The sequence below is a fragment of the Acanthisitta chloris genome, unplaced genomic scaffold (genome assembly GCF_000695815.1).
Source record: "Acanthisitta chloris isolate BGI_N310 unplaced genomic scaffold, ASM69581v1 scaffold1018, whole genome shotgun sequence".
NCBI lineage: Eukaryota > Metazoa > Chordata > Aves > Passeriformes > Acanthisittidae > Acanthisitta > Acanthisitta chloris.
Genome location: NW_008685166.1, coordinates 48,784 through 68,249, shown reverse-complemented (window position 1 = coordinate 68,249; position 19,466 = coordinate 48,784). Strand labels below are relative to the sequence as shown.

The 19,466-nt window shown below is 39.8% G+C and overlaps 1 protein-coding gene across 1 annotated transcript in view; it reads left to right on the top strand.

Moving 5' to 3' along the window:
- LOC103806907 (probable G-protein coupled receptor 133) overlaps positions 1 to 19,466 on the top strand; it is a gene marked incomplete at its 5' end in the record, with an annotated part of 68,544 nt that overhangs the window by 31,616 nt on the left and 17,462 nt on the right. The window contains 3 exons of the mRNA XM_009079618.1: positions 1,828 to 1,894; positions 2,921 to 2,987; positions 10,227 to 10,318. Of these exons, the coding sequence (XP_009077866.1) occupies positions 1,828 to 1,894; positions 2,921 to 2,987; positions 10,227 to 10,318 (226 nt within the window). The remainder of the gene's footprint in view (positions 1 to 1,827; positions 1,895 to 2,920; positions 2,988 to 10,226; positions 10,319 to 19,466) is intronic.

Here is a 19,466-nt window from a genome sequence, read left to right as displayed (position 1 = left end):
GAAATCTCATGAACCCCTTTGGGTAAATATGTATTTTTTCCCCAACTTTTATGTAGTTTATTGAATGGTTATTTCTTAAAAGAAAAAGTCACTTATTTTACTGTAACAAAACCTTGATTCTGTCTCCATTGCAATTATGCATTTAATACCTTGTTAATGCAATGAAAGGCAAACAGAGCAGTATAGGCTGCAGACCCTTTGATTCTCACTGCCTTAACAGAACTCTGATTCTGTGAATAGCTCTTTTAAAGCCAATGACTGCTCTGTGTTTCATCTGCATAAGTTTTATCATCTTCCAAAGGAACTCTATTTAATTTTCTCCTTTGCTGCCTTTAAAATGGATAAAGAGTCATGCTAAATCCTTTGAATATCCAGTGTTTGACTGGGGAAAAAAAAAGACAAACTAGAAGTAAAAGGAAAAATTAGTTGGGCATAGGTATTTTTGCTTTTGTGACAAAGTCCCTGTGGTGGGAGGACAACTTGCACCAGAAGACAAATGGTGCCAATATATGATACCTGCTCCACAACCAAAGATGTGGATGGATCCATCCTACAGGATGGATTTCAGAGTCTAAGTTCTAAACAATGCCTGTAGATGCTACTTCTTAACTACATAGCATTTTCCATATTTATGAATAGGTATAGATATAAATATATAAATATTTATAAATGTGCTTCTAGCTGCAACCATTAGAGACTGAAAATGCTTCTTCTGTAAATTATAGTTCTGCCAGTACAGGAGAACTTTTACAGAATTTGTGATGATCGCAGTAGTAAAATTAAGCAGAAATTGCTTGTCAGAGAATTTTGTAAAACCCTCATGCAGAAAGCCTGAAGAATTAAAAAGAAAATTGAAACTTTAAGCTATCATGTCTAATACTCTGTCTGGGACCTGGTTATTAAATTCCATAAGATGATAAAAGCTCAAACCTTCTCATTTTATTAAATCATACAGGAATTAACAGACAATCACTTAATATATAAAGGGATGAGGTTTTACTATATTCAGAAGTGTTGGCAAGAAAAACCTCGTTTCCTTTGCAGCTCCTAGCCTGGAATGCTGTTGTAAAGTGGCACAACAGGATTTGGCAGTGCTGGGGCCAGAGCCATGCAGCTCCCTGACAGCAGGACCATAACTGTCTGCCTTTGTGTAATTCCCATGTCATCCCTTAAAACATTCCTCCACCTCCCAGGGCACAGCACACTGCAACTGTCAAAACCCATCTGGAAACTGAGTCTACTTTAAACACAGAGATCTCATGTAGCTATTGCATATTTATGTTAAAGGAAGTCTTGGTTGGGTGTCTGAGAAGGATCTGAGTTTGTCTCTCACTGCTCAGTGTGATGCTTTGGATAACTAAATGTCACCATTCCTGTCCTCTCACCTGCTCATAACACACCCCAGTGAGAAACTCTGCTTTGTTTTCAAAGTTGTTGTCAATTCTTGATCAACAATGCACTTACTTGGGGGAAAGTGGTTAAAGTAAGTCTGATCTTGCTCACATGGGATCACTGCTCAAATAGCAAAAGGCAGAAATTACATAAACAAAAACCAGGCTGAAAGAGGACTATAATTCTCTAAGAAATTAGCATTAATTCAGTTTAACTGTTAAACTCATCCTTTATTGAAAAGTGATTTTGTTTGTCTGACATCAGTTGATTAAAGCATGTTGGATTGTGCTGCTGCAGGAGGAGGATGTCAAGCCAGACTTCATTTGAAAATGACTCTGAGCTGTTCTGCTCATACAAAATTTAGCAGAACTTGCTGGGTTTACTGGAAGATGTACTTTTGTTCCTAACATTGCCACTGCCTTTGCCTTCTTGCAGGTTGCCCACTGGTGATTTGTGTCATTTCTGCAGCATCGTCCCTGGACAGCTACGGAGAAAGTGGCAAGTGAGTATGAAAATATCCTCACTCCAGGTGCAATAAGGATGAAAAATGTGATGTGGAGGAAGCTTGAAGATGTGTTAACAGAGCTGTGGTGCTGCAAGATCCTCCTGAGGATCAGGGGAGAGAGCCTGCAAAAGCATGACTGTAGTGTAGGCATGTTCTTAGACACAGAAGCCTCAGGTTTGTTTTTCACTGCTGAGATGATGCACAAAAAGCTCCTGGGACATTTTGCCTGTTTTTTTTTTGTTTTGCTGCAGAGGCATGAGGCCTCCTCAGTGAGCTCCCTGCTCACCCCTGCCCAGGGGAAAGCACAGGCTGATGCACTTCTACCAAAATGAGAGTAATTTTTGATTAAAGATCTTTATTCATTCTTTTGAAGGGAACTGCAGTGTTAGACATCTGAAGATCTAAAATGCATAATGCTAAAAATTTTGAAAACTTTGTTCCTTTCTAATTTAGAAAAAGAAGAGCAAATTTATCTGAAAGGACACCATAGGATTTAATCCTACCATAATAATTTTTGGAGCAAAGATTATTTTTTTGTATCTGTGGTGAACTAGCTTATCTTGTCAGGCCTGTTAGAAGGGTCTGTGAAGCTGTGTGTGTTTGCCAGTCCCTTCCCCATCACCAGCCAGGGAAGGCAGGGAGGGCTTCAATTTGTCTCTGGCTGCAATGACAGTGCTCCAGCACTGAAGTGACTGCCTGTGACAGAGGATGCAATAACAGCAAACAGCAAATAAAACATTTCCTTTCTTCCCATCTTCCCACCCCTGATACTGTTTGAAGGTGGGTTGGGGCAGAAAGCTGTCACTGCCTCTCTGCAAGACACAAACCCAAATGAGAACCTGCCTTGAATTCCCCCAGTGTGAGGGCAAAAGGAGCTTCTTCCTGATGTGCTATCATGTCTCTTGTTTGTAAAATTCATCAGTCTTTTTGTGCTCTCTCTCTCAGTTGCTTTTTAAAATGTGGAACATTACTAATTAAATGACTGTGTGTTTCATCTGAACCCATTCTGATTTTTCCCTGCAGCTGTTGGCTCTCACTGGAGAATGGAGCAATCTGGGCTTTTGTGGCACCAGCAATGTTTGTCATTCTGGTAGGTAAAACCACAACTGCTGCTGTTTTCTCATCATATGTCTGTGTCAGCCACACAGCAGAAGTGGCTAAAGGCCTGGGGTCAATCCTTGTGCCAGCCCAGTGAAAAAACAGGCATGAACACTCCAGAGTTACTTGGTTCCTTCTCTGATTTTTTTGTATTGTACACACCTGTGTATTAGTTTGTGCATATTAATTATCACACTGTTAATTTCACTATTCCAAGACAAAGATAGGACCTAAAATACTGGGACAGCTCTACTGGGGTCATTATTAACTGTGTGGAACCAAGTACTCTTGGGAGTTTGAACAATTCTCAGAAAGATCCCCCAAAAGTGCAAAGGAATTTGTTCTGTTCCACTGGTTTTTAATTTGATGTCAGGGAGAGCAGATTGTCTGGCGGATCAAGGGCTGTTAAGGAGAGTTTGTTGGGTTCAGGTGGCTGCCACAAACACCTCTGCCAGCTCTAATGAACAGCATATTTCCAGGAGAGGATGCAGGTTCACAGCTCTGATGCTGACACACAAATGCTCTACAGCAGTTTAATTATGCTCACACATCATTAAATTACAGTGAGTTGTAGCTTAACCACATTACTTAAGGAGCCAGGGGTGTTTGCAGGGACTAAGTGAGGGATTATTCCTCTTCAGCACTTTTTCTAGTACTTTTATTGATCAGGTTATCCACAATTTTTGCTGCAGGATATAATGGCAGAGTGAAGTTCTGAAGGTGGAATAGACTGACTGATTAGTGAAATTAGGTTGTCTTTAAAGCTTTGCTTAGATTTTAAAGGCATGAGCTCAAATCTAGACTAGAGTCTACCTGCTGTGGTGTTTTAGGAGAGTGAGGTAAAATAAAATCCTGACTACTTGTACACAAGAGCATCAAAAGGAGACTCTAACTGTACCTTGTACTCCTCTAAGAAAGCTAGGATTTCTGTGGAAAGCACAGAGAAACTTCCCCAGATTTCATCACACAGAAAAACCCAAAATCCAGAAGGTAGTTCCTTGGCTGACCTTTTCCATTACAGGTGATTTTACACTGTGGATGAGTGGACATCCCAATATTTGCCTGGGAGACAGTGAAATCAGCACCTCTTATAGGCAGCCCAGCCCAAGTTGCAGCCTCTGAAAAACTAGGCTATATAAACATGTAATAAAAAACCAGTGAACATAGTTGCCATACTGATGCGACAGAAATTGTCTCATGTTAGCATTTTAATAAAATCTTTAATGGCAACACTTGAAAGTCTCTTTGCAGTAAGGGTGGAATTTTTTACTGAAGTGAAAGCCTAGACTGTAAATAAGAAATGCTGATCACTGGGCTAGAGCTGGCTAAACACCTCTGGCTTTTGTTGCAACAAACACAATTTCTTGTTGACCTGTACCATGAACTTTCTGTATGTGAGTTTATATTCAAAGATATGTAGATATTGATGATTGGAGAGCAATTAAAATAATCTAATTGCACCTCAGTTCAGGAGGGAGTGTTGGAGCAGGTCCAGAGCAACGAGGCTGGTAAAGGGACTGGAGCACAAGTGCCATGAGGAGAGGCTGAGGGAGCTGGGGGTGTTCAGCCTGGAGAAGAGGAGGCTCAGGGGAGACCTTATCACCCTCTACAACTCCCTGACAGGAGGTTGGAGTCAGGTGGGGGTTGGTCTCTTCTCCCAGGCAACAAGAGGGCACAGACTCAAGCTCTGCCAGGGGAGGGTTAGGTTGGATATTAGGAAGAAATTTTTTTTACAAAGAGAGTGATCAGACATTGGAATGTGCTGCCCAGGGAGGTGGTGGATTCACCATCCCTGGAGGTTTTTAGGATGAGACTGGATGTGGCACTTAGTTGCAGTGGTCTAGTAACTATAGTAGGGTTGGACTTGATGATCTTGGAGGTCTTTTCCAATCTGGTTGATTCTATGATATGTCTCCTTCTCACATCTGCACTTGCTTTCTGGCCATTGTTCAGCACCAAAGGAGGAAATGAGATGCAGCCAATGATGCCAAATCTTTCCAAGCTGCTGTGCATAGGTGGTGTTAACCAAAACACACCAGGTAGTGAAACACTCACCTGAGCAAGCACAGCCTTCAACAATTTGCATGCATAGCTGCTTGCCAGTGAAAGTAAGAGTTTAACTGTCTGGTTCTAACTTATGATATACAACATTTATGCAGCTTAAATTATATTCTTGTAGGGATACAAATATTTTCAGAAAGAGAAAGAATGAGCTCACAAGGTTGATCCACGTAGAGCAATTTGTTAAATAGTCTAAACCCAGCTCTGCCTAAAATAGCAGCAAGCTAGCTGACAAATTACCCTCTCTGGGCATTGAATATTCCAGCTGAAAAATCTGTTAGTGCCTATAGGGAAATAACAAGGCTAAACATTATTTTGTGTGTGTGCATGTGTGACTGTGCTCTTTAAATAACAAATTAGCCACTAGTTGCTTGAACTAGCATTTAGCTCCAAAAATACTTCTCAAAAAGCAGTTTCTGACTAGTTCCATCGGCAGTTTCTCACTGCCAAGGAAAAGGATTATGCTGTGAGGAAAACAGGGGGACTGCTCTTTTCAACTCCCACTCCCTGGAGACTAGGCAGACACAGTCCACTTTTGTCCTGCCACAGCCTCACAGGCAATTCAGACATCATGGAGCCTTAAAACAGAATGATGTGGAGGGAGTGTGACTGGGAAGAAACACTCACACATACTTTTCTAGGTAGTAATTCACAGAACCTCCCAGCCCTATATACATTCCCATAGCTAACATACTCTTTCCTTGAGGTTTGAGTAATTCACAGAACCTCCCAGCCCTATATGCATTCCCATAGCTAACGTACTCTTTCCTTGAGGTTTGACACAAGGGATGTGATGAAGGAAATAGTTCCTCCTATATGTAGATCTTTTGGCTTCTACCTACATGTTAAGACTTAAAGATCATTCTCCCCCACCCCCCAAACCATGACACATGAACCTCTATATCATCCTCTTAAGACAGCTTCACAAAAAAATTCATGCAATTACTTTGCAAACCAAACTAAGCTCAGCCAAAGTTGGCCTGGGACATGTCTTCAGCAGGGAAAAAAACCAAACTAAGCTCAGCCAAAGTTGGCCTGCTTCATGTCTTCAGTGGGGAAAAAAACCCACTTGACAAAGCACCTGAATTTTTGATACAAGGCATTAAAACTTCTGGCAGAAGGCTTTGTTTGTTATCAGCCATCTGCTGCCTTGGTGTGTTTCCATAGATATGGTGGAATTAAGGAAATTCTGTGGAAAGCATCTGTGTACATAGAGCAGTGGGTGTGCTGCAGACAGCAGCAATTCATTGTGGGGGGAGATACTGGGCTGCACTGGCAAGTTCTTTCTATTGTTTTCCCTGTAAGTAGTCATTTTCCTGGTGTTTTTTTTTTACAAGTCTTTCAGATAAACAGCATTTTTATGGAGCTAAATGATTTTCATTAGCATATTGTTAACAGTTCAGTTCTGTGGGGACATGAGTTTTATAGCCAGTGTCTTCAGATGGGACTCTGTGGAACTTGGGTCCCAGGCTGAGATTGCCATCATTGTCTTCAGCTGGTACTTGCCTATGAATATTCAATATATAAAATATTATCTCCCCTATGCCTGCTGCTCATACACAATTTACTAAGTTCCTTATGGTATTTATTCATACCTTTCTGTACCAGGGCAGAATTAGGGTAATTTCCTTCTGTTGAACAGTGTGTTGCTCTGCAGGTAGGCCCACTGATTGAAAAGGGACAATTTGTGCCCCTTGTTAGGCATCACTCATCATGGGAAAAGGTGACAGAGTTGAACCCATAGCGTTTAAAAGCCCTGAGACAATAGAATTCCTCAGAGTCATTGAAATCAAGTACCTACTTAAGTGCTGTGGTGGATTAGGACCACAGCTGTTAACCTTCTCATTTTTGCCTTTTTAGCACTCAGCTATGAACACTTTTACTCTTTTAAGTTTGTTTTAAAATTCATTCATTATTTTAAAATTGAAGTTCTTCTGACTTAACCAATGGGAAAGCATGCAAGACTTTTTCCAACAAGGGCACAGATTCAATTTGAAGCATTACTATTGGGAAGGCACCTTATATTTATTATTTGTTTTCTTCTGCATTTCCTTTCCAACCTCTAAGCTTGACTCTGATATTCAGCTCTGCCTGGTCTGATACTATATCCATTAATACAAATTCATGTACAAAATAAATCAATTTAATCTATTCCAATCTGCAGTTGCTCCAGGATAGCTAAAAGTAGAATCAGCCTTTCCCAAATTTTAACATCCATCTAATTCCATTGACTAGTTGTGGTTGGAAGTGCAAATTGCCCAGGAAGGATTCTTGATGTGCCCTAGCACTGTAAGACCTTAGAGTCATGGTGTGTGACCACTGATGTCATGGTAAGGATCAAATTCACTCACAGCATCAGAAAGTGAGTTCAAGTTAAACCTCAGATTGGAAGAGTCACTTATAACTCCCTGTACCATTGCCTGAAACTGAAGTGGAGCCTAAAATAGTTTGTGGTTTTAGAGGAAAGCTGGTCAATGGATTTAATTAAGGCAATATGTTTTATCCTTTTTTTTGTTTTTAGTTCCTCTGTGCTGCCAAGCCTTTTCTTGGCTAGGATGGAGCACACCACATCAGAGGGTTTTACACATGAGATTTCTGCACTGTATTTAAGAAGAAACAAAAATCTCATGTGACTTGGAAGAAATCTAGCTGAAACCCCTGCAAAGCAACCTGAGTGAGGGAAAGAATTTGTCTCACTCTATCTGGTCTGACAGAATTTTGATGAGAAAAGATTTTGAAAGAGGATGATTTTGCTCATTTAAACTCTCTGATGAGAAAAGATTTTGAAAGAGGATGTTTTTGCTCATTTAACTCTCCTGATCTGACAATTTTCAGTCAGACGAAGCTGCCACTAGAGTGAGCCAGAGCTCCCTGATGTCATTGGGATCTTTCCATGGGCTCCAGTGGGCTTTGGATCAAGCCTTATTTGTAGAGAGTTGTGAGTGCCTGGAGCTGGACAAGATGCCTTGAAAAAAGTCCTGTGAATTAGGAAACAAGCACTAATGTTATTAGCTCTCTATATATTTACGTAGAGTGTGGGTAGTACTTGCAAACAAAACCATTCTCAGTTCCTGTACAATTTTAATGCAAAATAACTGCACATCTGGCCTTTCAGGAAAGTAAGAGATAGGAACTATATAGAGTGCCCTTATCTAAATATTTATTCTCATACTTTGAACATTCTGATACAGGTTAAAACACAATGAGTGTTTCATCAACTAAGCATTCTCCTATTCAAGTCATTGGCAAAGTATTTATGTCAGATGCCAAAAAAAAATCACTGAAAGAACAATTCAGTGGCTGTATTTTGGTTTCCCATTGCAAGGGCAGTAGAAATACCTCCATGCTTTACTTAATGAAACATTAACAAAGGAAGACATTTGTAGCTAATCTGTTTATTTAGGCTGGATGAGATTACTCAAATTTCTTAAAATACCTAAGCAAAACTTTTAAAGTGGTTTGGGAAAATTTAAATATAGAACTTCAGGACTTGAGTATAATGGTTCAGTGCTAATTTTACAAGTATCTTGTATTTCACCAGCAGTGAGATCTCAAGGTTTCCTTCTTATCTTCTGAATTTATTACCAGTGCACCCTGGAAAGGATATAGCCACACCAGAGGAGAAACTCCAGGTCCTTTTAAATTTCCACTTTATACCATCCAAAATACCTAGGAAATTAATTTTAAATTCAGTTTCTTTTATATAAATAAAGATTCAGCTAGAAATGCTGAACAGTTTGTGCATTACAAACCCTCTAATCTGTCTAGTTTGGCTCGTGCTGCTTTCATGATCAGATCTAAAGGATCAGGTTCAGTTTGAGTGAGAATTTGCAAGATACAAAAATTTCTCTAAAATGCTCCTTATCACCTCAAAGGATTTATAAAAGTTCTTTACAGAGTATGATATGGTGGGAATAGGGAAAATGATCCCAAGACTGTAGAATTTCACCTCTTATTCATCTCTGCAAAGCTGATGGAACAACAGGTACACTTGTTACTGAAGAGCTGTCAGTTCACAGGATATTCTTCAGATGGACTCACAAGCCATGGCAGAAGAAATGAGCTATCACAGCTATGCTCTGACTTTACAGCAGGTGATGATCTGCCCTTAGAAATCTAAAATTAAAGGAGTTGTCAGAAGATTTGAAAAATACCAAGGAAATCATTATCATCAAACTCAAACCTTTTTAAATTCACCCTCTCATCCTCAAAATTAGAATATTTATGTCGTAATAGAGTATGATTGTTGAGTTTTCACTGAGGAATTGCACTGTTTTGAAGTCTTTTTTTCTTTTTGTTCTGTAATTCAGGCTTGTTTTATCCTATCCTTTTTCTTAACATGATGCTTTGTAGCTGATGTGTAACTTTGGACAGGAAGGGGGAAATACATCTTTTACCTTCACATTCTCGACTCTTTTTTTTCCTTTAAACCCAAGGTCTTTGCACAGCAAGACAGTCTTTGCCACATTTCCTTTAAGTGATAAAGATTTCCTTCTTCCTTCACCTGTGACTCCAGCACAAACTTTCTTTTGTTGGACGTTTTCAGTGTTCATCTTTTCAAGATTTCTTAGTTTTCTGTTGGGAATTCTTTTCATTTTATTGATGTTTCTGCTGGATCTGACATCAAAAAGCATGGAGCTTTTGAAGAGCAGAGTTCAGGCTTAACATATTTTTCTCATTGCTGTTTTAAAATAGTCTTGTGCTTAAATTGCAAGCAGATTTTGGTAAGGAACAGGACTAGTCTGGCAGGAAAGGTGCTCTCTGAAGTCTGTGCACATGCAAGCACAGAACCAATGAGGATGCAGACACATCTCAGTTGATGAAGTTCTTGTCTAATTTGTCATCTAGCAGTAGACTATTAGAGTATTTATTTGGACAGTAGGGATCCTGAGCACTTCTTTGGCTGTCAAGCAATGTATCAGTCCAGACTTTTCCTGAACAATCAAGGAATTCTCCTGAAGGAAAGAGAACACAAGCAAGAACAACCCAGTGCTGGGGAATGGGAATCATTGACAAGGGACAAACTATACCAGTCCAACACTAAAAACCTCTTTTGCCAAATAAACACAACATGCAAAGTTTCTGTTTTCTGTTGTATTTGTACAATACCCTCCTAGGACACAGCCAGAACTTACTTTCCTAACCAAGTCTTGTTCTTCTTCTCCTCCAGGTCAATATTGGTATCCTCATTGCTGTCACAAGAGTTATCTCCAGAATCAGTGCAGACAACTATAAGGTCCATGGAGATGCTAATGCCTTCAAGTAAGTTTTTCTCATTCAAATTGTATCATAACAACAGTCTCACACTAGCAATGTTATATCATGGACCTCTCCCAGGACACTGACATCATTTCTCATCAGTAAAAAGCAAATAATATTAAAGGCAGCTTATCATTCTCTTGACTGCAGCCAGTTCCCCTATATTTTATTAAAGCCAAATATGGAGATGCTAATGCCTTCAAGTAAGTTTTTCTCATTCAAATTGTATCATAACAACAGTCTCACACTAGCAATGTTATATCATGGACCTCTCCCAGGACACTGACATCATTTCTCATCAGTAAAAAGCAAATAATATTAAAGGCAGCTTATCATTCTCTTGACTGCAGCCAGTTCCCCTATATTTTATTAAAGCCAAATGCTGCACGGATCCCATGTGCAGGAGCTAAAGTGTTATCCTACTTATTACAGTCTCCAGCATTTGCTGATTCATTATTTTCCCCTTTATTAATGGTGACTTTTCTCTTCCTGCTGTATTCAAAGCTTAATCTCACAGAGCATCATTAATCTGTACTGGGGTATTGCAACTATTCTGCTCCTTCAGAGGATACACCTTGTTTCTAGATCCAGTTTGGCATAATATTTAGGCATGTGCTTTAAGGCTCTCCTGATACTGCGAAGCACACAGATTTTACTGGATTTAAATGTGGGCTTAAATTCAAACAGGTCTTTATATCAAGGTGCCTTGAGCCTCTTGGGATGGTGATCTCTGAGGGTGTATCATCTTTAAGATAGCACTAGCAAGGCTGAGGGGAAATGTAAGGCAGACACATTGCTACATCTGTGAATACACAGAGAAAATTTTGTTAGGAACTGCAGTGATAGGACAAGGGGTAATGGGTTCAAACTGAAGGAGGGAAAGTCTAGGTTGGATGTGAGAAAAAAGTTTTTTACTCTAAGGGTGGTGAGACACTGGCACAGGTTGCTCAGGGATGTGGTGGCTGCCCCAACCCTGGCAGTGTTCAAGGCCAGGCTGGATGAGCCTTGAGCAACCTGATCTAGTGAGGAGGTGTCCCTGCCCAGGGCAGGGGGTTGGGACTAGATGATCTGTAAGGTCCATTCCAACCCCTAAATTCTAGGACTCTATGATGATTCTATGAAAAATTCTGCTATCTAAAACCAGTGCCATGGTCTAGTAACTGTGGTAGGGTTGGACTCAATGATCTTTGAGTTCTCTTCCAACCAGATTGATTCTGTGATTCTATGATTCTATAGGACTACATATGGGTAGCTAAGAAGATAATTTAATGTACTGAGTTGCAAGTAATATGCTGAATATTCCATTTTATATCTTCTAAAGATGCTTTAGTCCAAATATAGAAAGGATACTGTATATAACTAAAGGAATATGGAACTTAGGTAGAAGAAAAATGGGATAGTGGTTTGTGTTTAATGTTTCTGAGCCAGAGGCTATTGTATGATAAGGATTTGGTGCCACTCTTCTGAAATGGTGTCATAAAGAATAATTTTTATGCTTGGATTACTTACGTAATTTTGAAAATGTCATTATGTTTTAAATATTGGTGACAGTTACCTAATTGAAGTTAGTTTAGTTATAGTATACTTATCCAACAGGAAAAGAAAAACAGTAAATAAGTCTACACAAAAATCTATAAGATAATTACATTGTAGTGAAATGAAAAGACTGGGAATTAAAATGACTATTTCAGGTTTGGCTGAGTCCCTGTGACCTTCAGAAATACAAAGGAAATATAGAACCTTAGGAAGCAAATAACTGTGTGTTGTCAATGCCAATTTTTATGCACTATTAGAAGTATGAAGACAAAGGAACAAGTCCATAAGTAGAAGAGGAACTGCACAGATTGCTCTATGCACTTAGACACTTTACTTGTATTGCAAGGAATTGATTCAATACACACTGTACCCTGCACACTAATATATACTAATTTTTTTAACACAAAACCATGTGTTTGCAAATAACTAAAGCAATTTATTAATGATTGGTCTAGGAACAAGATGTAATCCACTTAATGAGGAGTATATGTTCTAAGTTCAAACACTGTCAGCTGTAGACTTGGAATGGTGTAGCTCTGTACTTAAAATGTGACTTCTCCAGACACCCTGGCTAAGAGATATTCCTTATGCCAAGTTATTTTTGTTGTAAGTTGTAAGATTTGGCCTAACAAAAGTGATGGTGGTGGAGAAAAATGGTAACCCATGGGAAGATACATCTGGAAACATTAAATTATTGTGTGGAAATGTGCTCTGATAGAACAGCTTTCCTCACAGAACTAAATTAAGTCAATAAAATATAATAGAAGGTAAACAGAACATACAGAATAGCTCTCCTACTGTAGATATCATTACAGAAATGGGTCCTCAAAAGAAGATTTGAAATGAGAAGGGCATAAAAAGCTGTTCAAATTAGGTCTTGGAGAGTATTTATACCTTGATTCAACAGAACAGTGAGGCTTGATGAATTAGAGTTTCATGTACAGAGGATATCATGGAGAAAACAACAGGTCTGTTGGAAAAAAGAAATAATCACAAAGCTTTTGTAAGAGTGGGTTCCATTTTCTTGTCATCAGTATTCCTTATGCAGGTTAGAAGTTTATATGTCTAGTGTGAAATCATTCTGTTCATGTTATCATTTTCCAGAAAAAAAACCCAGAGAACAAAACAAAAGAGGGTTCTGTTCTCACAGCTGCATGAGAAGTGTTTGTCATACCAAAACCCCCCATGGCTCCAAGACTAAAGGGTCCTGGTTGTTGATTACAGGTTGATAACATAAGAGTGGCTAAGTACAGCAAAGCAGTGACAGAGAACACAGAGGAGTCAGAAGAACACAGTAAGCTCTGTAGTTTCTGTTGGGTTGCTGTCAGCAAGGACTGCAAGGTAGTTTTGGAATCAACAAGTTCAGTTGGCTTCAGGAGGAATCACTGAAGGCTGCAAAATGCTTTGTGTAATGTGAGCCTTAAATAAAGGGCCTGCCAGGCATCCATCCCAGTTCATTGATAGCAGCTATGGGCAAAACTGCAGTGTGTTAGGAAGAATTTATCAAGCCCTTCCCAGAAACGCAGGGCTGAATTAAACTGGCACAATGTGATTTTGGTGAGACAGGAAAGCACTTTGTCACCATGTCGCAGTTGTTTGCAGCAATCAAGTGGGACATAAGGCAGAAGTGGTTCCTTTAGGGCTCTGTTTGTGGTTTCAGAAAGCCAAAGACAGAAACTGAGAAGTGCAGTGTGAGGAGCTGTGGAGGGGAAACCTGCACAATCCAATAAATTTGAGAGGGGGAAAAAAGAGGGATTTCTGTGCTGTCTGTTCAAGCTGGAATGAAATTCAAGTGGCAAGCACAATGAAAAACAGTGAGTTGCTGTCTCGACAGTTTGAATGACAGCAGTTAAACATCAGGGTTAGGCGTTTACAAGTGCTAATGAACTGAAAGTCCTGGCAAAACTGGCTGAGGAATGACCAAAAAGCCTGTGGCAGGAGCAGGAGGGAGATGCCAGTGCCACTTTGCCTTTCTTTGGTGACTCAGGCCAACACTTTCTGCCTCTAAGCACCTGACTGAGAGGCCTCACACTTGCAGATGTTGCTGAGTTCAAATCTGAGCAGCTGTCGTAGTCTGAAAATCTCAGCCCAGAGGTTTTACAGAACAGGCTCCTCATCAGGCTCACCCCTTGCCAGGCTCTGCTGCCAAAGGACAAGTTGAATCCACTGACAGGGACTAGCTTCCATCACTGCTGGCAGCCTGGATGGGAGAGACCTGACCTGGCTTCATCTCCTGAACTGCAGAGCTCAGGAAAGCTGACACCACTCCCACTGGGACTTGTGATCCAGGGAGAAATGGATGCTGCTACCAGGCAGTTGATCTCATCTCTTCAGTGTTCATCTCACTTGCCTTAAAAGTTCTGATTTCCCCCCAGTGGCTGAGGGAAGCCCAGGCTGCCTGGTTTGTACTCAGATCCCATCTCTGCAGGCTCAAACCAGGTGTGATAACTCACACCTCCAAGGCCATCAGCCCAGAACTGAGCAGAGATTACTTGAGGAAATCCTCAGACCGAGATGCACTTTGAGTCAAGATGATATCAGTTAGAAAGGGTATTTATTGCTAGAGAAGTGCTAGTGCTGGAGCATATTTAGTTTCCCAAAAGATTAAGTTACTTGGCAACACAAGTGGATATTACCAACAAGGCTTGTTTCTCTTGGCAACAGGCAGCAATAAACTGATGTAATTATTTAGAGTAATTGTTCCTGATTTTCCATATGGTAACAGGTCCTCTCAAGTGCTGACTCAAACGTGACTGCAGAATATGCATCACAGTGAGCCAGAGCTCCACTCTGAAGGCAACATCTGTCAACCTTCATCTTTAAAAGCCAAACTAGAAAGGGAAGTTGTGAGCAAAATTCCTTTTTTTATTTTAAATAACAAAACTAATTTATTATTAATCTTCCCTCTTCACATTTTGCCCAGAATGAAGTGCAATATTTTGTTGCTGATTGACCTCTTCAGGTTCAGATGTTGCTTGTCACAGTGGAGATGACAGACAGGATCTTACTGGACATTTTGTTCTAGTTTCAGAGTTACTGGTGGAGCCATTTGTTTGTTTAATAATAGTGCCTCCAAAATAAAGTATGGGATAAATTGAAGAAGCACCATAGAAGAGTAGGTTTTCATGATACATAGACAGCAAAATACCCTGTAATTTAAGGCAAAATGAATATAATTAATCAGTACATGATCATAGACACTAATGAATGCAGAATAGACTCCTGTGACAGTCTGAACATTAAGTATTTAGTCATTGTAGTAATTTTTGTATGTGTATGAAAATAGCCACTCTTTTAGTGTCTGAAAGTTTAATTCTGCAAGAGCAATTTACTGGCAAGAGCTGAGCAAAGAATTATTATCAGTTCCTATTTATTATTTGAATTTACTTAAGAACATTCTTTTTGTATTGTTTCTGAAGCACATTGAAGACATGTATAGAATAGGACTTTTCACTTAGTTGTGATTGATTGTACTTGAATCTCTTATTAGAGGATCAGCTATTGACTCTCAACAAAATAATTTTGAGCAATAATTCAGATGTGGCTTTATGAGAATGTTTTGCATCCAGGGAACAGATTTTCAGCCAAAAAGCTAATTTGAATGTTTTAGTTTATACAATGCTGAATCTAATAGCTTGAAACATCTAAATGCATACATATAGCATTTGTTTGAATTATCCATTCTTTTTTTTTAGGGAAATAACTAATCATATGTTTGAATTTAAGCCTATGAGTAGCCTCTCTACGCTTAATGCAATTAAAGCAGATTAGTTTAATGGAATTGCTCATGTGCTTGAAAAGGCACATGATTACATTTCTGAGTTATGGACCATTTGAACTCTTCTTTTCTTACTTATTTCTGGTGCATCTAAAGTCTTCACACTACTCAGTGCATTCATTGACTTTTATTAGGACCTAAATACTTCTTTTTCTTGCTTTTCTCCCCCTTCAAAGTCTCATTGCTGTGTTTGCTTGGAAAAGCCTTCCCTCTTACAGTAAGAAAAGTTACCTAATGTGACAGTGTGTTAGAACTGTGCACATTTCATTCCCCATGAGAACTCTTCCCTGATTACATCTGTCTCAGGTAATGATTTGACTCCTTGAGTTACCTGAACTCCTCCATTACAAGGATTAAAGTATAATACAATTTTTAAAGGTTTAAGTTTTGCACTAAGACTAAAATTAATTGTAACAGAAGAAGAAATGCAAAGCATGTCTCTGTTGCAGGAATAGTGCTTTTAGTCTAGAAGCAAATACACCACCTTAGCCATAACCCTGTGATTTCCCAGGCAGTTCACTTCTGCATGGTATTGTCCAGAAGAGACAATTTCATTAACTTTTCTTGAATAAATTGCCAACCCCAACTCTTACTGTATACTTTCTCACTGCTTACTCTGAAATGGTCCAATGAGTTGGAAAAATCTCTGTCTTTTCTGTAAAGTGTACCCTTCAGCAGTTAGTGAACCAGAAGTGATAGCTATCATAATCAGCCATGGAGAAAGCAATTACAGCAAAATTAGAAACATTTCTTAGCTTTTTACCCCATGCTTTCTTTCCCTTTACTTATTTTCTTCATCCTTCAAAGCTTGAGCTTCGCTCAGTAAAAGAGTGAAACGGTTCTCCATTGGAAAAATCTTTTTTTCTGTTTGCTTAAACTAATGCCTGAAAATTGGAACAAATGGCAGTAGCTGTAGTGATGGGAGCCAACCAGGGCTTCAAGGAAAACTCAGAAGGGCAAGCAAGTCAGGTAAGCTGTTGTGTCAGTTCGTTCCACATTATTTAATGTGTCATAAACCACTTTGCATGAAGCTGAAAGCAGAGTATGTAGGTTTAAAGCAAATCTATTCCTCACTTTGGTTATTAGGGAAAATAATAAGCTTTTCCCTTTGACAGGTGCAAATCCAAGAGGGTTGTCCTGCAGCAGCTCATGATGCTGCAAACATCTGTATGGTTTAACCGTGTCATTGGCCGTTCCAAAGCACTTTGCAGAGCCATCTCTTACACCCCTGCAGCACACCAAATGTGCTGTGGCAGGTTGCTCACCCATTTAGTCAGTGATCTATTCCATGCCATGACTCTGCATTGGCATTTTGCTTTGTTTATCCACACACCACCAGCCTTTCCACCCAGTCATCTTCTGCCTCCCATACCAGGCTCAGGAGTTAGTGCAGAGAGCTTTGGTGCTTTAACATCAGCCATTATTCTGCAAGATATTGTGTGGTTTGTTGCATTTTTTTTTGTGTTCTTGTGATTCCATTCCTGTTTCGTGCCATTTGGTGCCCAAAGACTCCTCGTTCTAAGGGTTATTTGCAGCTGTTCATTTTCACAGAATGTACTTGTCAATCACAGCTCTTGCTTGAAGCTCTCATGAGAGCTCTCCTGCCAAAGGAGATACTGTAATCTCCCTCTATAACTAAATTCCACCCCTTTGTGATACCATTAGAGAATTTTTTGGGTTTTATAGTCCCTTCCACAAGGGCTGAGGAGCAAGTTACAACCTGCAAACTCTCCTGAAAGTCTATGGGGTTTCAAAGTCCATAGTGCTAGAAAACTCCTTTCTGTGCCTTTCTGGGTGGCAGATGCTTACAGTGAAACCCTCAGAGACACAGAGCACCTGCTTTTGTCTGCTCTGCTGGAAAAGAAAAGAGCTTTTTCCATATGCTGAAGGAGAGCCATCCATCAGACAGGGCAGTGTGACAGGCCAAATCTGCTTTCAGCAATTCTTTTCCTTGACAATTTCTAAGTGTGTGTAAGGAATCATGTTCATTGAACATGGTTTCAAACAGTATGAGTGATATGCCTCATGGAAACTGTTGGAAGGAGAAGAGTTGACTGGCAATAAAGGAAATAATTAAAATGAAAGTATTAAGCAGTGACAATTAGTGAGTTGAAGTGCTACTGCCAATGGTAATGTCTTCAACCTAATTAAATTTTTGGCTCATTGAGTATGACAAATACAAATGCAGTTTAGGTATCTCCTTATTAGACTCAGAGTTTTAGACTAAAAATAACATGGGTTTGAATGTTGCCAATGAGGGTGTTAATGAGGAAGTGCTAATCTTTTAGAGACCATAATGACAGTAAGGTTGGTGCTTTCTTTACCACAAAAGTCACAGCACTGGAGAAAGGCTCCAGGCCATGTTGTGATTGTTCAGGGCATTTCAGGCCCATTTTGGGAGGAGGATTAAAAGTATGTAATGCATAGCTGCAGAGAAGAGGCTACTCTGCAAACCAGAGAAACAGGGACAAGTAGTAACAGGCTTAAAGTGATGAAAAAAATCAACTATTTTTAAGCCTCCTGTAGAGGGAGGAGAGTTGCAAAGTAAGGGAACTGGTCACCTGGAGAGCTGCTGCCTTTGAACAGCTTTCAAAAGTGTTTGTACAAACGTCTGTCGGGGCTCACTATGATGCCAGGAGCGACAACTGATCCTGTCTCATGGCTGAGCTGGACAAGATGACATTGTGAGCCCTTCCACAGCTTGTTTTGCTCTTGTTTGTCTCCTTCTGAGCCAAACTCATCCTTTGTGGGAATAGTTTTGTCTGTCATTACTTCCTAAGCAGGATTCACTGCTCCAGGGCTTGTTGATTTTAGCTCCAAAGGAACAAGCAGCTCTGATACTCTTGTGCCTATTCCTTGTGTTAGGAAGGACAATAAGACACAACACGTAGGTACAAAATGTACTAGGAGAACTTGATAGTTAAGAGGTGCTGTATTTTCTGAGTATAAAGGTATAGTAATTTTTATTGGAGATGCTTAGGCATGTTCATTTTCACATCTGAATGCCAGGATAGAATAAGGTTTATTAAAACTTGGTTATTAAATCCCTGTGATGAAATCTTGCTGTGAACACAACAGAATCCGTAATGGAAGGGTTGGTTATTAAATCCCTGTGATGAAATCCATAATGGAAGGTAAGGGTATGGCAGAGGGGCCAAGCCAACCTTCAGCTATTTATCATCTTGTCTATATGGGAATTTCTAGAAGCTTACATTGCACTTATTAGTCTCTGGTTGAATCAATTTCTCAATTCCACCCTATCAGTCCCTGAGAGATGCCAAGAGCAGCTGCTGCAGGTGAAAGCTGTTCTGTGCAGGAGCTTGAGGGTGCCCTGTGTTCAGATGGGACCTTCTTGAGACAAATCAGGATTTATGCAACATTTAATGAGAACAAAACTCTCTGCTGGCCTCATGCCTAAGGTTGGATCATTCCTGATGAGTCTTTTGCAGTCTACATGGTGCCAGCTACAGAGGAGTCAGATCAAGGATGTTGTTCACAATATGATATTGTGACATCTGAGAGCAATGAAGGTGTAGTGTCATCCCCTCACTGCCCCCAAAGTTGGCTAAAGAACAGCACATCTTCTTTATTTCAGAATTATAACAACTGAAAGCTTGAGCTTTTGAAAATCTATAGCTTTGAAGTTCCCATTAATTTGTTTTTCAAATGTCCTAGCTGTATTGAGTTTTCAATCTTTTAATATCTGATTTTAAGGCATGGAAATGCTGGTAGGAGGAGTACAGTGCTATGAGTCACAGCTTTGTGCCTGGTACCAAAGTAACAATTAAGTGCTGGTCGTTCATCACTAAATGGTACAATTCCCTGTGAATAGCAATA